This window comes from Macrobrachium rosenbergii, chromosome 17 (genome assembly GCF_040412425.1).
Source record: "Macrobrachium rosenbergii isolate ZJJX-2024 chromosome 17, ASM4041242v1, whole genome shotgun sequence".
NCBI classification, from domain to species: domain Eukaryota; kingdom Metazoa; phylum Arthropoda; class Malacostraca; order Decapoda; family Palaemonidae; genus Macrobrachium; species Macrobrachium rosenbergii.
This window is the reverse complement of record NC_089757.1, coordinates 2,005,891-2,018,736: the sequence shown is the minus strand read 5'-3', so window position 1 is coordinate 2,018,736 and position 12,846 is coordinate 2,005,891. Positions and strand designations below refer to the sequence as shown.

At 37.7% G+C, this 12,846-nt stretch overlaps 1 protein-coding gene across 2 annotated transcripts; it reads right to left on the bottom strand.

The window, feature by feature from the left end:
• Positions 1-2,805: 2,805 nt before the first annotated feature.
• LOC136847568 (glutamate receptor-like) lies at positions 2,806-10,507 on the bottom strand. Of its 2 annotated transcripts, none has more exons than XM_067119293.1 (5): positions 10,117-10,507; positions 9,811-9,991; positions 8,022-8,209; positions 4,289-4,478; positions 2,806-3,547 (listed from the first exon to the last, which is right to left on the bottom strand). In XM_067119293.1, the coding sequence occupies exons 1-5, from the start codon at positions 10,188-10,190 to the stop codon at positions 3,410-3,412; spliced, it is 771 nt and encodes a 256-aa protein (XP_066975394.1). In that variant the 5' UTR covers positions 10,191-10,507; the 3' UTR covers positions 2,806-3,409. The 2 variants fall into 2 exon arrangements, with proteins under 2 accessions (XP_066975394.1, XP_066975393.1); XM_067119292.1 differs by having other exon boundaries at positions 2,808-3,547; positions 4,289-4,688.
• Positions 10,508-12,846: the final 2,339 nt, after the last annotated feature.

Genomic DNA, 12,846 nt, shown 5'->3' with positions numbered 1-12,846 from the left:
AACAGTACATTCCAATAGTATTGCATATTAGTTTGCAAGCAGTTGCCATAAACGTTATATTAGATAGCCCCATTACAGTTTGCTCCATTTACCTCCCTCCTAAATTTGGTTTCACTAAACAAGACGTTGAGGATTTACTCTGTCTGCTGCCTCCCCAATTTATTATTGTAAGTGATTTCAATGCCCATAGTCCTCTGTTGGGTGGCAATGCATTGGATTATGAAGAGTTTATCTTTTCTTTCTAATGATGGATCAATGACTATTCACAATATACTGTATATACAGGGTCAACATCGGCTGTTGACCTTAGTATGTGATCATCTTTTTTGTCAGTTATACGCGGACAGTGGGTGAATTTTTAAATGGTACTGACCTTTCCACTTGAAATTTGAAAGTATTCCTAGAGTCACTTCTAAACTGGATGGTTAGGGAAGCTGATGACCTAAATTACAGCAAAGGTGTCAATTTAGTGAAAAGTTTTTAATCCTTCGATTCTCACGTAGGTGCGCGCAATGTTTATACTGACAAAGTTTTTGAAAGTGCCCAAGAATCTACTCCAGTAGTAAAAGTTACACCGAGAAGACCTGCAGTTCCATGGTGGAATAAGACTTAACAGTAATATACATAAAATAACCAGAAAATGTAGGCATTACTGAAGGTTCTTTGCAGCGTCCCTTCGGCCCCTAGCTGCAGCCCCTTTCATTCCTTTTACTGACCTCCATCCATATTATCTTTCTTCCATCTAGCTATCCACCCTCCCCAAACAATGATTTCGTAGTGCAACTGCGAGGTTATCCTCCGGTTACACCTTTCAAACCTACTTACTGTCAGTTTCCTTTCCAGCGTTGAGTGACCTCATAGGTCCCAGTGCTTGGCCTCTGGCCTAAACTGTATTCCATTCCATTCCTGCACAGTGTCAGACATAAGACATGCTGAACGTATCATCATAATGCAGTAAAAATAGACACACAAGTCTCATCAGCTGGGTTGCAGTTCTCTATAGAAAAAACAACGGCAAGAATATTCTATAAAAATGTCGAGTCGAAAAATTGAGACTGACGTGAAGTTTAAACATCATCTCATATTCATAAATTAACAGCAAAGTTCTTCAGCTTAAACTTGGACATCTAAATAGGAAGCTGCACATAGCCTACATATAGGCTACACAGGTGCATTAAATAAAAAAAAAAAACTTCCCAACAAATTAAGGACATTTCTGTACAGGGCAACTGTTACGCCTAGTCTAGGCTACGGTTGTCAGATTACAGTTCGGCCTCAGATACAATTTAAAAAAATTTTAGATTCATTTCATAGTGAGGAACTCGGAATATGCTCTGGAGCTTTTAAATCATCCTCAAATTACTCGCTCAAAATAAAAAGTGTTAAACCACCTCCAACTAATTTAGTAATAATGCGTAGTGAAGTTATTACACGCAAGTGACTCGCCAACAGAACTTTTCGGAGGTATAGGTATCAACAGTCACTCTCCACCTTTCTCAGTAAGTCAACAAATATCAACATAAGATTTCCTCCTATGATAGAACTAACCTCCTAAACTATTCATAATGTACGAACTTGTACACACTTAAGATATTTATCTAAAACCCTTGCATATACCTCAGAACATCCTGAGCAGCTTACAGTAGTACATATAAGACGTAAAAGTCCACACTGCAGCTTTTCACATGGCGACGATTGAGCTTGAAATCGAGTTGCCATTGATCAGATTGTAAACTGAGATGGGTCCAAATCTTTGTCAGGTGTGGGATTCGAAGCCACGTCACCCAGCAGAAAATACCAGTATTCCTTAGTCAACAGTGCGTCTGTTTTCACAGCAGAATTATGTGCAGTACCATCAGACAATCAAATTGTTGATGATATACCATCAAGGAAATCTGTAATGCTTAGCTGCTCTGGAAGTGCTATAGGCCTATTTCAGAATTATAATCCTAAAAATATCCTTGCACAACATAAAATTTCCTCCTCAAAAATTATACAAAGATGGTAGAGATTTAGATTGCCCACGTAGGCATGAAAGGAAACGAAGAAACCGATACAGCAAAACTACAACTAATATGACAAGAGCACACATCTAAAATCCATTATAATCAATAAATGACAGAATACAGTATATGGAACATTGAATTTGATATAAGAAATTAACACAAGCGCAGTGTTGACGTATGGAATTCATCATGTAAAAAAGACAAACGCACACAAATAAGTGTGACACGTTTCAGAACTGGCCATTCTCCCTTGACCCGTGGATATTTGATGAAGAGCCTACGCGGTCAAGTCTCTATAACACAGACTGTAGAGTGACATTAACAGTTAGTCTTTTTTATGTGGGTAACTGTAATATAATCGACGGCAAAGCAAATCAGTTCAAGAAATTTTGTCAGAATCTCCATGATTTTCAGTTAACCCAATTATAAAGTTTTGAAGAGCTTTGATTTAAAAAAAATAGGATCTAAACGTTATTAACATTAATAAAGATGATTCGTTCGAGCCAGCCATGTGAGAGCTAATGAATTAGTATCTGCAAACGGGTCTGTGGAGTAATCTTGCCTAAACAGTCGCTCTCCCTTTTTTCTAAATAAGAGTATTGTGTGTCAAGAGAGTTTCAAGGCTGCGATTGATAGGGTTGCGTGAAAAAATGGATTAATGTTATGGAAAAATTACTTTGTTGTAGAGGGATGGAGTAATGTTTATTTGGCAATATTTATCAAGATTTATAAATTTGATTTTTATCTGAGTGGATACCACAAGGCACGAGTTTCCCTCTGTCCATCCAGGCAGGCATTCGGGACTGTGGTAATAAATAATTTCACTTTTATGTTTTTTATACAAATTCATTTAATCTTAAATAGTAAATATGACTGATGTTTTGACTTGATGCATACATGTACTATGCAGTAACGTGTGCACGTCCTACTGTAAAAAACGTAAAGTCTATCCATATATTTTTCCCGCTCAACCGGGATAGCTTGTGGTACACTACGTAGTTATCCGGTGTGGAAACAGCGAAATATCTTGCATATTTTTGGATTGTTTTACCGCTCGTTACCGGCAGTCATTTTAAACCATTAATGCAAGGTAAGGACATGAATTCTTTCATCTGAAACATACTTGCGTTTTCGTCGGGAAATCTCGCCGAATAAATATATTTCAATGACACTTCCCTTATTATTATTTTTATCGGTATTTACACCAAATTTTCCTTTGAAAGTTAATGAACCCGTAGTAGATAATGTCATAATAAAATAGTAATCTGCTGGGAGAGCACAGAATTGCACATCACTTTCAAGGCGTTTATTTCCAAAGCACATTTGGAGGAGCAGTTAACAGCCGTTGGGCAAAATAGTATGAAACATGAATGTGTCCCTGAAGTCTCGGGAACGTCTTCGCTTTAAGAGAGTTTTCTCGATGAACTGAGGACTTCTCCTCCCACCGCCAAAACAGCAAGAAGCAGCCCGAATGCCAGTAAGAAGAAGGAGCCTTGCAGGTGTTCCAGATTCAGGGCCTCGTTTTCTGATAATGACCTGTCCTGAAATTCAACATACAGAGGAATGATGTTAATCATAAATTTTATCATAACTAGCCCGTAAATGCCCTACACTGGCAGTGCAAACAGATACTGTCCTAGTAGGTATACATACGATGATACTGTGTAGAAAATTTAAGTGGAGGGCAAGCGTCAAGAAATGGAGTTAGTATCAATATTTCCCTTTAATTTTTATGAATGACTGATTTCTAACCTTTGGCCTTATGTGAGTGTAAAATCAGATTATTAAATTGATCAGAATTTGGTGTACCACTCACGAACAGTGATTTATTGCTCAGTAATTTCCGTTAGATTAAATTGATGATGAAAGTAGTTGCCATTTCTAAATTCTAATCAACAAAGTATTTAAGATTTAGTCCTTTGCAGCATTTCCATGCTTTTGTAAACTGGTATTAGTATTTCATTGTTTAATTTGAAGGACTGTATGTACAATTAAATATTAGGGTTGTCATAAAAGATGCATGACAGAAACATTCCTATATGCAGCAAGGAAAGCCACAAAAACTTGTTTCCACAGTTAATGCGAACTCTAACCGTTGTTCTAGCCAACAAGGCACTTAGCTTACACTAATAATCTAATTTTCCATACCCTTATGAAGCTCATGTCATCTTATTTACTTGGACATGTTGGTTATGTCTCTCAGTGAGGTCGTGCAGCTCATTGAAGTTGTAAAACTGTTATTTCATAATTCAGTAAAAAGGAAAGAAGTTTTCAGAACTTACTTCAGCCGTGTAGCGAACAAAATCTTCCAGTGCCCTACGAACCCACAACTCGATCAACCCAGAATCATACAATCTCTGCATCCCGATGTCGAATTTGTACTTCCAGGGTGTGTGTTTTGGGAACCGGAATGTCAGGTAAGAAGGGTAGAGTTGATCCTGAAGCACGTAAACTCGGGAGCTGTAGTTTAACCTGCCATATAAGATTTTGATGTAGGAAAACGTTTCCGAGTGAGCGTGAGTGCCAGCGATTACTTTGCTTATGCAGCTTTCATGTCCGAAGTATTTCCAATCTGTCATCAAGGGAACCAAGTCTAGTTTTCTTCCTAGGGCAGAGAGGGTAGTTTCATTGGATGTTTTCAGTGAGCTGGCAACAAATTCACCATAATCCAACATGCATAACCTGAAGTAATCATAGAAAGATAGCTCTATTTTGTTGTCAGTCAAAATTTAATTGAATAGCTCTGTTTTGTTGTCAGTCAAAATTTAATTGAATATTATCAGAGAAGTAGCTGTTTTACAGACATTAGTAGTAGTAGTGGTTGTTGGATAATATTTTGCAGTGGATAAGGACATGTTGTTTATGTTTAGTGTATACAAGAAGATACCTTTTGTCATCAATATTCAGGTGTAAAAAGAGTACAAGAGAATCTATCTCTTAATAGAATAAAGTTTGCAGTCCTAGTAATGTAGGTAAAAATGAACCAGCGAAAGGATGTTATGAGAACATTTTAAATTTCCTGTTGTGTATGAGGTTCCTTATAACAGGGCTTCTCAGACTTTTTTCAACTTTTTTCAACCAGGGACCCCTTTCATGACAGAAAATGAACTGAGGGCCCCCTCACAAGTGTTCCCTTAAAAAAATTAATATTACGCTGGTTTTTCTCAGTTCGGTATCCATATAGGTCATGTCGACAATCAAACACGCAAATCAAAAAAATTATTAGACAAAGTATATATATATATATATATATATATATATATATATTGTATATATATATATATATTATATATATATATATATATATATATATATATATATATATATATATATATATATATATATATATATATATATATATATATATATATATATATATATATACACCTTTTCATAATACCATCAGTCATGGAAAGCTGTAAATAAATACATACACTGAGAAGTAAGTGCAACTCCATCTTCAAGAGGCAATTCTGATAATATCAAAACACAAGACAACAATTCAAGTAATGTGTAAGCCAAAGCTAAGAGGGCAAAAACATCCACGAAATTCCCATGAATGAGAAATTCAGAAATTCCCTCTTTTTCATCAACACCAGATATCTTTTGTTCATTATTAATGTGAAGGATGGGCCTGCCTCCCAGTGCACAACCTCTCTATCCTTGGAGGGATGGACTCTAGGGCATCTTCCACATGCATCCGAGCCTGTACTTGGTTTTCATAGCTGTCAGAGCTGAAAAGTATACCTTAGTTTAACCAGAACACTGAGCTGATTAACAGCTCTCCTAGAGAGGGCTGGCCTGAAGGATTAGACTTATTTTACGTGGCTAAGAACCAGGTTGCCTAGCAATGGGACCTACAACTTATTGTGGAATCCGAACCACATTATACCGAGAAATGAATTTCCATCACCAGAAATAAATTCCTCTAATTCTTCATTGGCCGACCGGAGACTCGAACTCGGGCCTAGCAGAGTGCTAGCCGAGAACTCTACCGACTCGACCAACGGGGAACTTGTCAGCGCTGAGAAAGATGCCTCGCAGAGATGAGTAGAGGGAAATGGAAGCAAAACCTTGGAAGCTGCGAAAGATACCTCGCAGAGATAAGTAGTGGGAAATGGAAGCAAAACCTTGGAAGCTGAGAAAGATGCCTCGCAGAGATAAGTAGTGGAAATGGAAGCAAAACCTTGGAAGCTGAGAAAGATGCCTCGCAGAGATAAGTAGTGGGAAATGGAAGCAAAACCTTGGAAGCTGAGAAAGATGCCTCGCAGAGATAAGTAGTGGGAAATGGAAGCAAAACCTTGGAAGCTGAGAAAGATGCCTCGCAGAGATAAGTAGTGGGAAATGGAAGCAAAACCTTGGAAGCTGAGAAAGATGCCTCGCAGAGATAAGTAGAGGGAAATGGAAGCAAAACCTTGGAAGCTGCAGCAGAGAGTTCGGGATATACCTCTTTAATAAAAGCCCAAGAGTCTACATGTGCACTTTGACGGACTATCATGATACATACACTCCTAACGGCCACATGATGTACTCTTCCGGTGTTTGACATTCCACCAGTGTTGCCAGATGGCTCTCACGGAAATCGGCTGCATCCGCCGTTAAATTTTGCTCAAGATGTCAAAGTTTTCGCAGAGGACCATCAGTCTAGGAGAGTTTTAGCTTCAAAGGCCTTGTGCTGTATATTTTCTTTATTTTGAGGGTTCTTCACCATTTCCCCTTTATTAACCAGGGAGGGAGAACTTCTAGAAATTGTATATACTGATCCCAAAAATGAAAGTTTAGCATGGGCGCCACCCAAGATTTTGGTACTCAAGTTGCACTATCATTTCTCTTAGCAAGTCTTAAAATATTTTTCTCTGGGTGACTAACCTAGTTATGGTAGTTGAAGTAGATCCTATTTTATCTCCCAGTGTTGAACCTGTTTTGTCGTTGTTTAGCTGTGTGCATGAGTCATCAAACAAAGGTTGACCATTAATCCTAATTTTGATAGCCTATCTAGGTAAAAGACAAGTTAAAAATCCAAATTTTGATAGCCTATAAAGGTAAAAGACGTTCAAAATTCCAGACGCAGCCTCAGTCATCTTCTCGAGATAATGTCGCCAGTGTTAATTTCAGATATCTTTGTAGGTGAACATTCTTAATTCATTATTTTCCAGCTGAAACAGGACTCTAAACAAACAGTGATACTAATAGAAAACTGGTAAACTTAGAACTCCAATTTGGATGTGAAGGTAAGCGGTGCCTGTAATTTCTCAGATCATGGTGTCAGCTGTGATTGAAAGAGTTCGTCGTAAAAACTGAGCAGGCTGGTCCTGAGGACTTACAGGACCAGAGAATTGCTCTGTCATTGACATCAATTTCTTTACCCCGACCAAAGAAAAAACCATGGGTTCTTCATACCATTTAGTAGGCTAAAACTTTTTCATTTTCTTCAGCTATTAATACGATGGCTAGCTCTACAGTAAGCTGTCGTACTTTCAGCATTCGTAGTGCTAGGATGGCAGATATAAATAGTTTCATTTAACCCTGGAATAAGGAACTCTTACATATAGTTCCACTTGTGGCCGAGAAAATTAATCCTAACGCCTTAGTCAGTGTGCGAAGCAGCTTTTATTTCTTTGTATCAAAATAGGTTGTGACAAGATTTGATTCAGTGTTGTCACAGTTTAAGCATAAGATTTGTATTATTTAAAATAAGACCGTTATAAACTCAGCTAATAATTTTAACAAGAACACAAACATAACAGTAGCCTTTAAGTAGAAACTGTCCATTATAAAATCAGTTAATAAATTTAACAAGAATATAAGCATAACAGTAGGGCTTTATTCTAAGTAGATACAATTAAGACAAAGTGATGAAAAGTGCTCAAGTAAAACGTCAACTTGGCAGAACTACCGAAGCATGCAATGCAAACAAGAGAAAAAGTCGAACAGGATGAAGGCAATGTTTGCCCTCCAATCAGCTTGATATCAAGCTCAGCAAGTAAAAATCAAAACGACGCAGCCTTTACTTACCTGTATTTACTTGTGGCTAATTCTTCCTTCATTTGAATCTTCACAGGAAATGTGGGAATGGTGAGGACTGCGATGAGGTTACAGATCCAGGACAACTCAATGATCCAGGCGGCAACCCACCAGATCAGCAGAAAGTTTCTGAACTTCCAGCTCTCTGGAACAGTTGTCATAGACTTCGCCAGCAAACTCTATGGAAGAAAGGTACGATTAGCTCCTGTTATTCTTGTAGCAATTTAGTACAAACAAGTACGTTTCAGTGGGGTTTTCAGTGTGTAACAGAAAGCTGGTTAATACGAAAATAACTGTGCAGTGGTATTCATAGTAATACTAGAATGAATGGGTGAGATAAGGCTATTAATTGTATAGTAAGTACTTAGGGGCGACAGCCAGCTTTTTCCCTATACATTGTCCTTGAGTGAGTGTTCGAGTTAAAATGGTATTTGAATGAAAGCAAATTCCAGGACTAGTAGTCACCGTATTATGAGTGTAATATTATATCCAATAATTAACTTGAAACTGTTGTAAGCGAACAGATCCTAGGAATGATGACACTCATACAACTTCCTTGAGTGACTGATATCACAGTACGTTATTAGGTGAAAAATTTCAGGAATCAATTGTTAATGGCATCTTTCAGCCACGCTTCCTCTGTAAGGCTGTCGGTTTTGTGATGGAGACAACTATGTAAAATGCATTTTTTATTTTTACCAATGCGTCATTTCCCAAACATATATTGTGCAGGAGAATATCACCATTTTTTCTGTAGAATGAAATGAATTATAACTACGTTATTCTGTCTTGTACTCTTTCTGATTTCACATCTGGTGTAGGTCATGATCTGAGCCCTTTTTCCATGACTAACTTGGTCTTCATGCTGGCTTTTTGGCCTTATACTTCGTTATCACGTGCCTAAACTATCTCGGTCTTTGAAATCTATTTTCCAGCCTCTGAATACCATGTCTGTCTGCAAATGAGCTTTGGCTTGTTAGAATCACATATTTACAGTATCTACACAGAGCTGAAACAAATCAGTTTAGAGGGATGTACTCGATCTGACGGTCAGCCTTACAGCCACTTAATTTACAACAGCAATACTTGAGTGAATGACTTGAGGTCAGACCATTAGAATTCTGCAGTAGAGTACTGGGATTAATATCCTTCTTTTGGCCAAATTTAGGGTGATAATGAAGTGAATAGGTTATATAAAACTAGTTGAAAGTGGATAAAACTCCCAAGGCTGGTGAGTTCACTAACCCAATCCCTTTTACCAGAGTAAAATTTCAGTGGATGGTAAGGATTACATTTTGTAGATCGAGAGTTATTGGATACATGGCTTCTTCGCCATGTTTATTATGGTGGAATAACGGGGCAGTGATTGATAGAACCAACACTGTTACGGAAGAATAATGAAGCAGTGAGCAGTGGAACATACTGTCGCAGAAGAATAATGGATTAGTCACTGATGTAGCGAGCACTATTACTCTACTGTTACGTAAGAACAAATTTAGTAGTGAATGATAAAGTAAACAATATCTGTGGTGAGACGCTGCCCGGGCTGACGTTATTACCTAATAATGCCACTATTAAACTCTTAAAAGTAGAATAAGGTCGCCATAATCACTTCATGTATAGTTTGCAGATATAATTTTTAGATGTTTTTGAAGGCTTGCCCTTGCGTTCGTTCTTGACTTTGATAAACGCTTCCCAAAATAAAGACGAGAGATGATTTCATTCTACTTGATCCCAGATGAACTGTGAATAACACTTCATTGCACAGTATGCGTCTTACCTGACTGATACTTATAGAGTTAAGAAGAAGAGAACTCTGATTCTTGAAGTTCGCTGTATGGTAAAGGAAGATGATAGCAAACAGGGAGATGATAATAGCCAGCCATACGTCGAAAGAAAATGGTTGAAGGATATTTCGCCACCGAGGAAGGGGTCTTGGGATCTCCAACACCATTCCAAACCTGCATAAATTACGAACGACTTAACAGTGACGTATCCCGTAAAATTATATTGATTTTCCCCCGAGATCATAAAAAAATAGATGCGAATTATTTTCGTACTTGAAATAGGAATGTTACAGACTCACCCCTCGTTATAATAGGCCACAGACAAGTCAAAATCTCGATATCTCTCTGGGGTGAAGGTGTTGAAGTTGATCATCACGTCTCTTTTGCCATCCTTAAGAAGCTCCTCAAACGTATACCAGTTCTCTGCAACTAAATCCGGTTGTTTTTTGTAACTAGGTAGTTAATATCCATATGAGCGCGTGTTTGCACACACACACACACACAGTTTCATTTTTAGTTTCATGCTGAATCCTAAAAAGTTGTTTGAGGTTCGTTGCAACAGATTCAGAATGCCACTCTGATTAGCAATGCATGCAAAATGCAACAAATTAGTTTGAAATAAAATTGTCACCTTTATATTAACGTGTGTTATAAAGGAATAAAGCTACTGCTCCAACCTCGTCTCACAACGCTTTCGCACTGAATACTTGTTCTGGTGAGTTAAAGCAACATACCAGTATATCAGACTGAGGATGATAATAAAGCTGTTAAAACTAAAGATAAAAATGACTGCAGGACTTATCGCGTGGGAGTCTCAGAATTATAAAAAATTAGATGAAAATTTCATTAATGGCTGAAAAATTATTGTTTCCATTAGTATAGAGAGCCCTGGAAGAATGCAAATTTGTCGGTATTATAGAAACCATTGTCCATCGATACTTGCTCGTCATTAATTCCACAGTACAAAGATAGTTTTGGTTTCATCTACGTGAGTGAGAATCAGCGGACCTTTTAATTGGACTGTACCTTAGACTTACCTAGAATTAATAAGAAAAAATATTATATATATATATTATATATATATGTGTGTGTATTTATATATATACACATATAGCCTATATACTGTATAAACACACATATATACAGTATATATATATATATATATATATATATATATATATATATATATATATATATATATATATAAATGCGATGCTTTGTTCCTTGGGATTAGTTAACAGGTTCTCATCATGACCCTGTTGCGGAGGATATTAGGTGCGCTAGCTGCGGAGATGAAGAATCTTACTCGGATCTATCAGAGATCAGGTTCCATTTTCTTGAGTTTGACTTTCGAACGTTCATCAATTTTGCAAGTTAATTCCTAAATTTTGTTTACTTCAAAACTTTCAAAAAGGTTTTCAGGGTCGAAGCAGAAGTGGTTACTTGGTGTGTGGGCTTTAGTGTTTGTGATGATTTAAATCGCCACAACATTGTTATAGAGTTTCGTAGTTTTTCCTGGTTGGAATGTGTTAACATCTGTAAAAAGTCTGATAGACATATCCTAATACATTATTGGCCAACATTCATTTCGGATACATTTGTGTCAACAGTAATAGTACATCGAATTGTATTCCATTTAGCACAAAATTCTAGGCACACAGTGTTATCATAGGTTCGGGAATGCGTTGATATAGGGAGATGTACACGATGTGGCTAATTTTATAATATTTTGCCTTGTTCGTGTTTTCACTGACAAAGAACCGAGAACTATCCTATTTTAAATGCATATCAGCGACAGTGATAATGGAGAAATAAACGAACAACTCGTGGATGCACTATAAAAGTACAGAAGTTGGCCGCAAGTGTCGACTCAGAAACAAGCCTTTCAGGCCTGTACAGTACATTGTATGACAGCCTCACAGGAAGAGCATTAATCCAAAGTCAGAAAAGGATATTGGCTCAATAAACCATCAGAAACCCTTTGTCCAGCATAATGGAATGAATCGAGTCGTTCTGTTGTACATTTTAACTTCGTACCGAATATTTTAAGAAGGTTACTAAACATATTTACTAAACGTACATGAGCAACCGGTATTGTTCAGTGAGAATAAAATGAAAGCACTTACTTCCATGATCCAGCGCAATCTGAAACTTTAGCCATTTTGACAAGGAATAAAGGATGTTAATATTCGATCCCTTGAGTGTCTTGCCCTTATAAAGGTATACATATGGTTCATCTTGGTCCATTGCATAAACAGACAGATTTTTTGCACCCATGTCCTGGAATCTGTCTACGAAGAGTTTGTCCCACGTGTGGAAGGAATCTGACTCCCAGGCACCGAGGTCTACTAGTTGCCGTCCCAAAACCAAAGGCAACCACGTCATGACCTTGTAGGGAACTGGCTTCCCATATTTCTCTCTGTGAGGGTAAGGGCAGACCATGGCGACGAACGATATCCTTTTGATAAAAGGTGCTTTCAAGTACGGGTGCCAACAGGAGGAGATCGAAACAATCAAAGCGCCCGCGGCTGACCAATTATCAATGGGGTTCCAAAGAGGCCACCACTCTTCATCCTCATCCGGAGTCACAATCACAGCTACGCCTGCAACGTCATTGCATGCGATGTTAGAAAGACAGAAATCTATTACATAATGTTCTGTGTATTCTGATCAATACTCAGTGAAGCGCAGGTTCATTATAGAGCATTTCTTTTAAACTTCATTTTCATTTATTCATCATCATGCGAATGACCTGTTTGGTCCCAGTTCTAGGCCTATGGCCTAGACCTGGCATTCCATCCTAATCCTTCGGGCCAGCCCTATAAGAGCTGATTAGGCAGCTCAGTGGTCTGGTTAAACTATTTTAATAATAAATAAATCCTAAATCAGGTATTGTCTATTCAGCAGGAGAAATGCCATATGGGCCATACAGAGAGAAAAAATACAAAATAATAAAAGGAAAACATACTTGCCGCCATGTAATTGTAGTTCGATATTTCACTGCTCTCAGAAGTGTGGAGATCTCCCTC

Coding starts and splice junctions, on each gene's coding strand:
- LOC136847568 (XM_067119292.1), bottom strand. CDS start 10,190: ATGATCAACTTCAACACCTTCACCCCAGAGAGATATCGAGATTTTGAC. Junction 8,210..9,810: donor ACTCTATAAGTATCAGTCAG/GTAAGACGCATA, acceptor TTTCTTCCATAG/AGTTTGCTGGCGAAGTCTAT. Junction 3,548..4,288: donor TTGTTCGCTACACGGCTGAA/GTAAGTTCTGAA, acceptor GTTGAATTTCAG/GACAGGTCATTATCAGAAAA.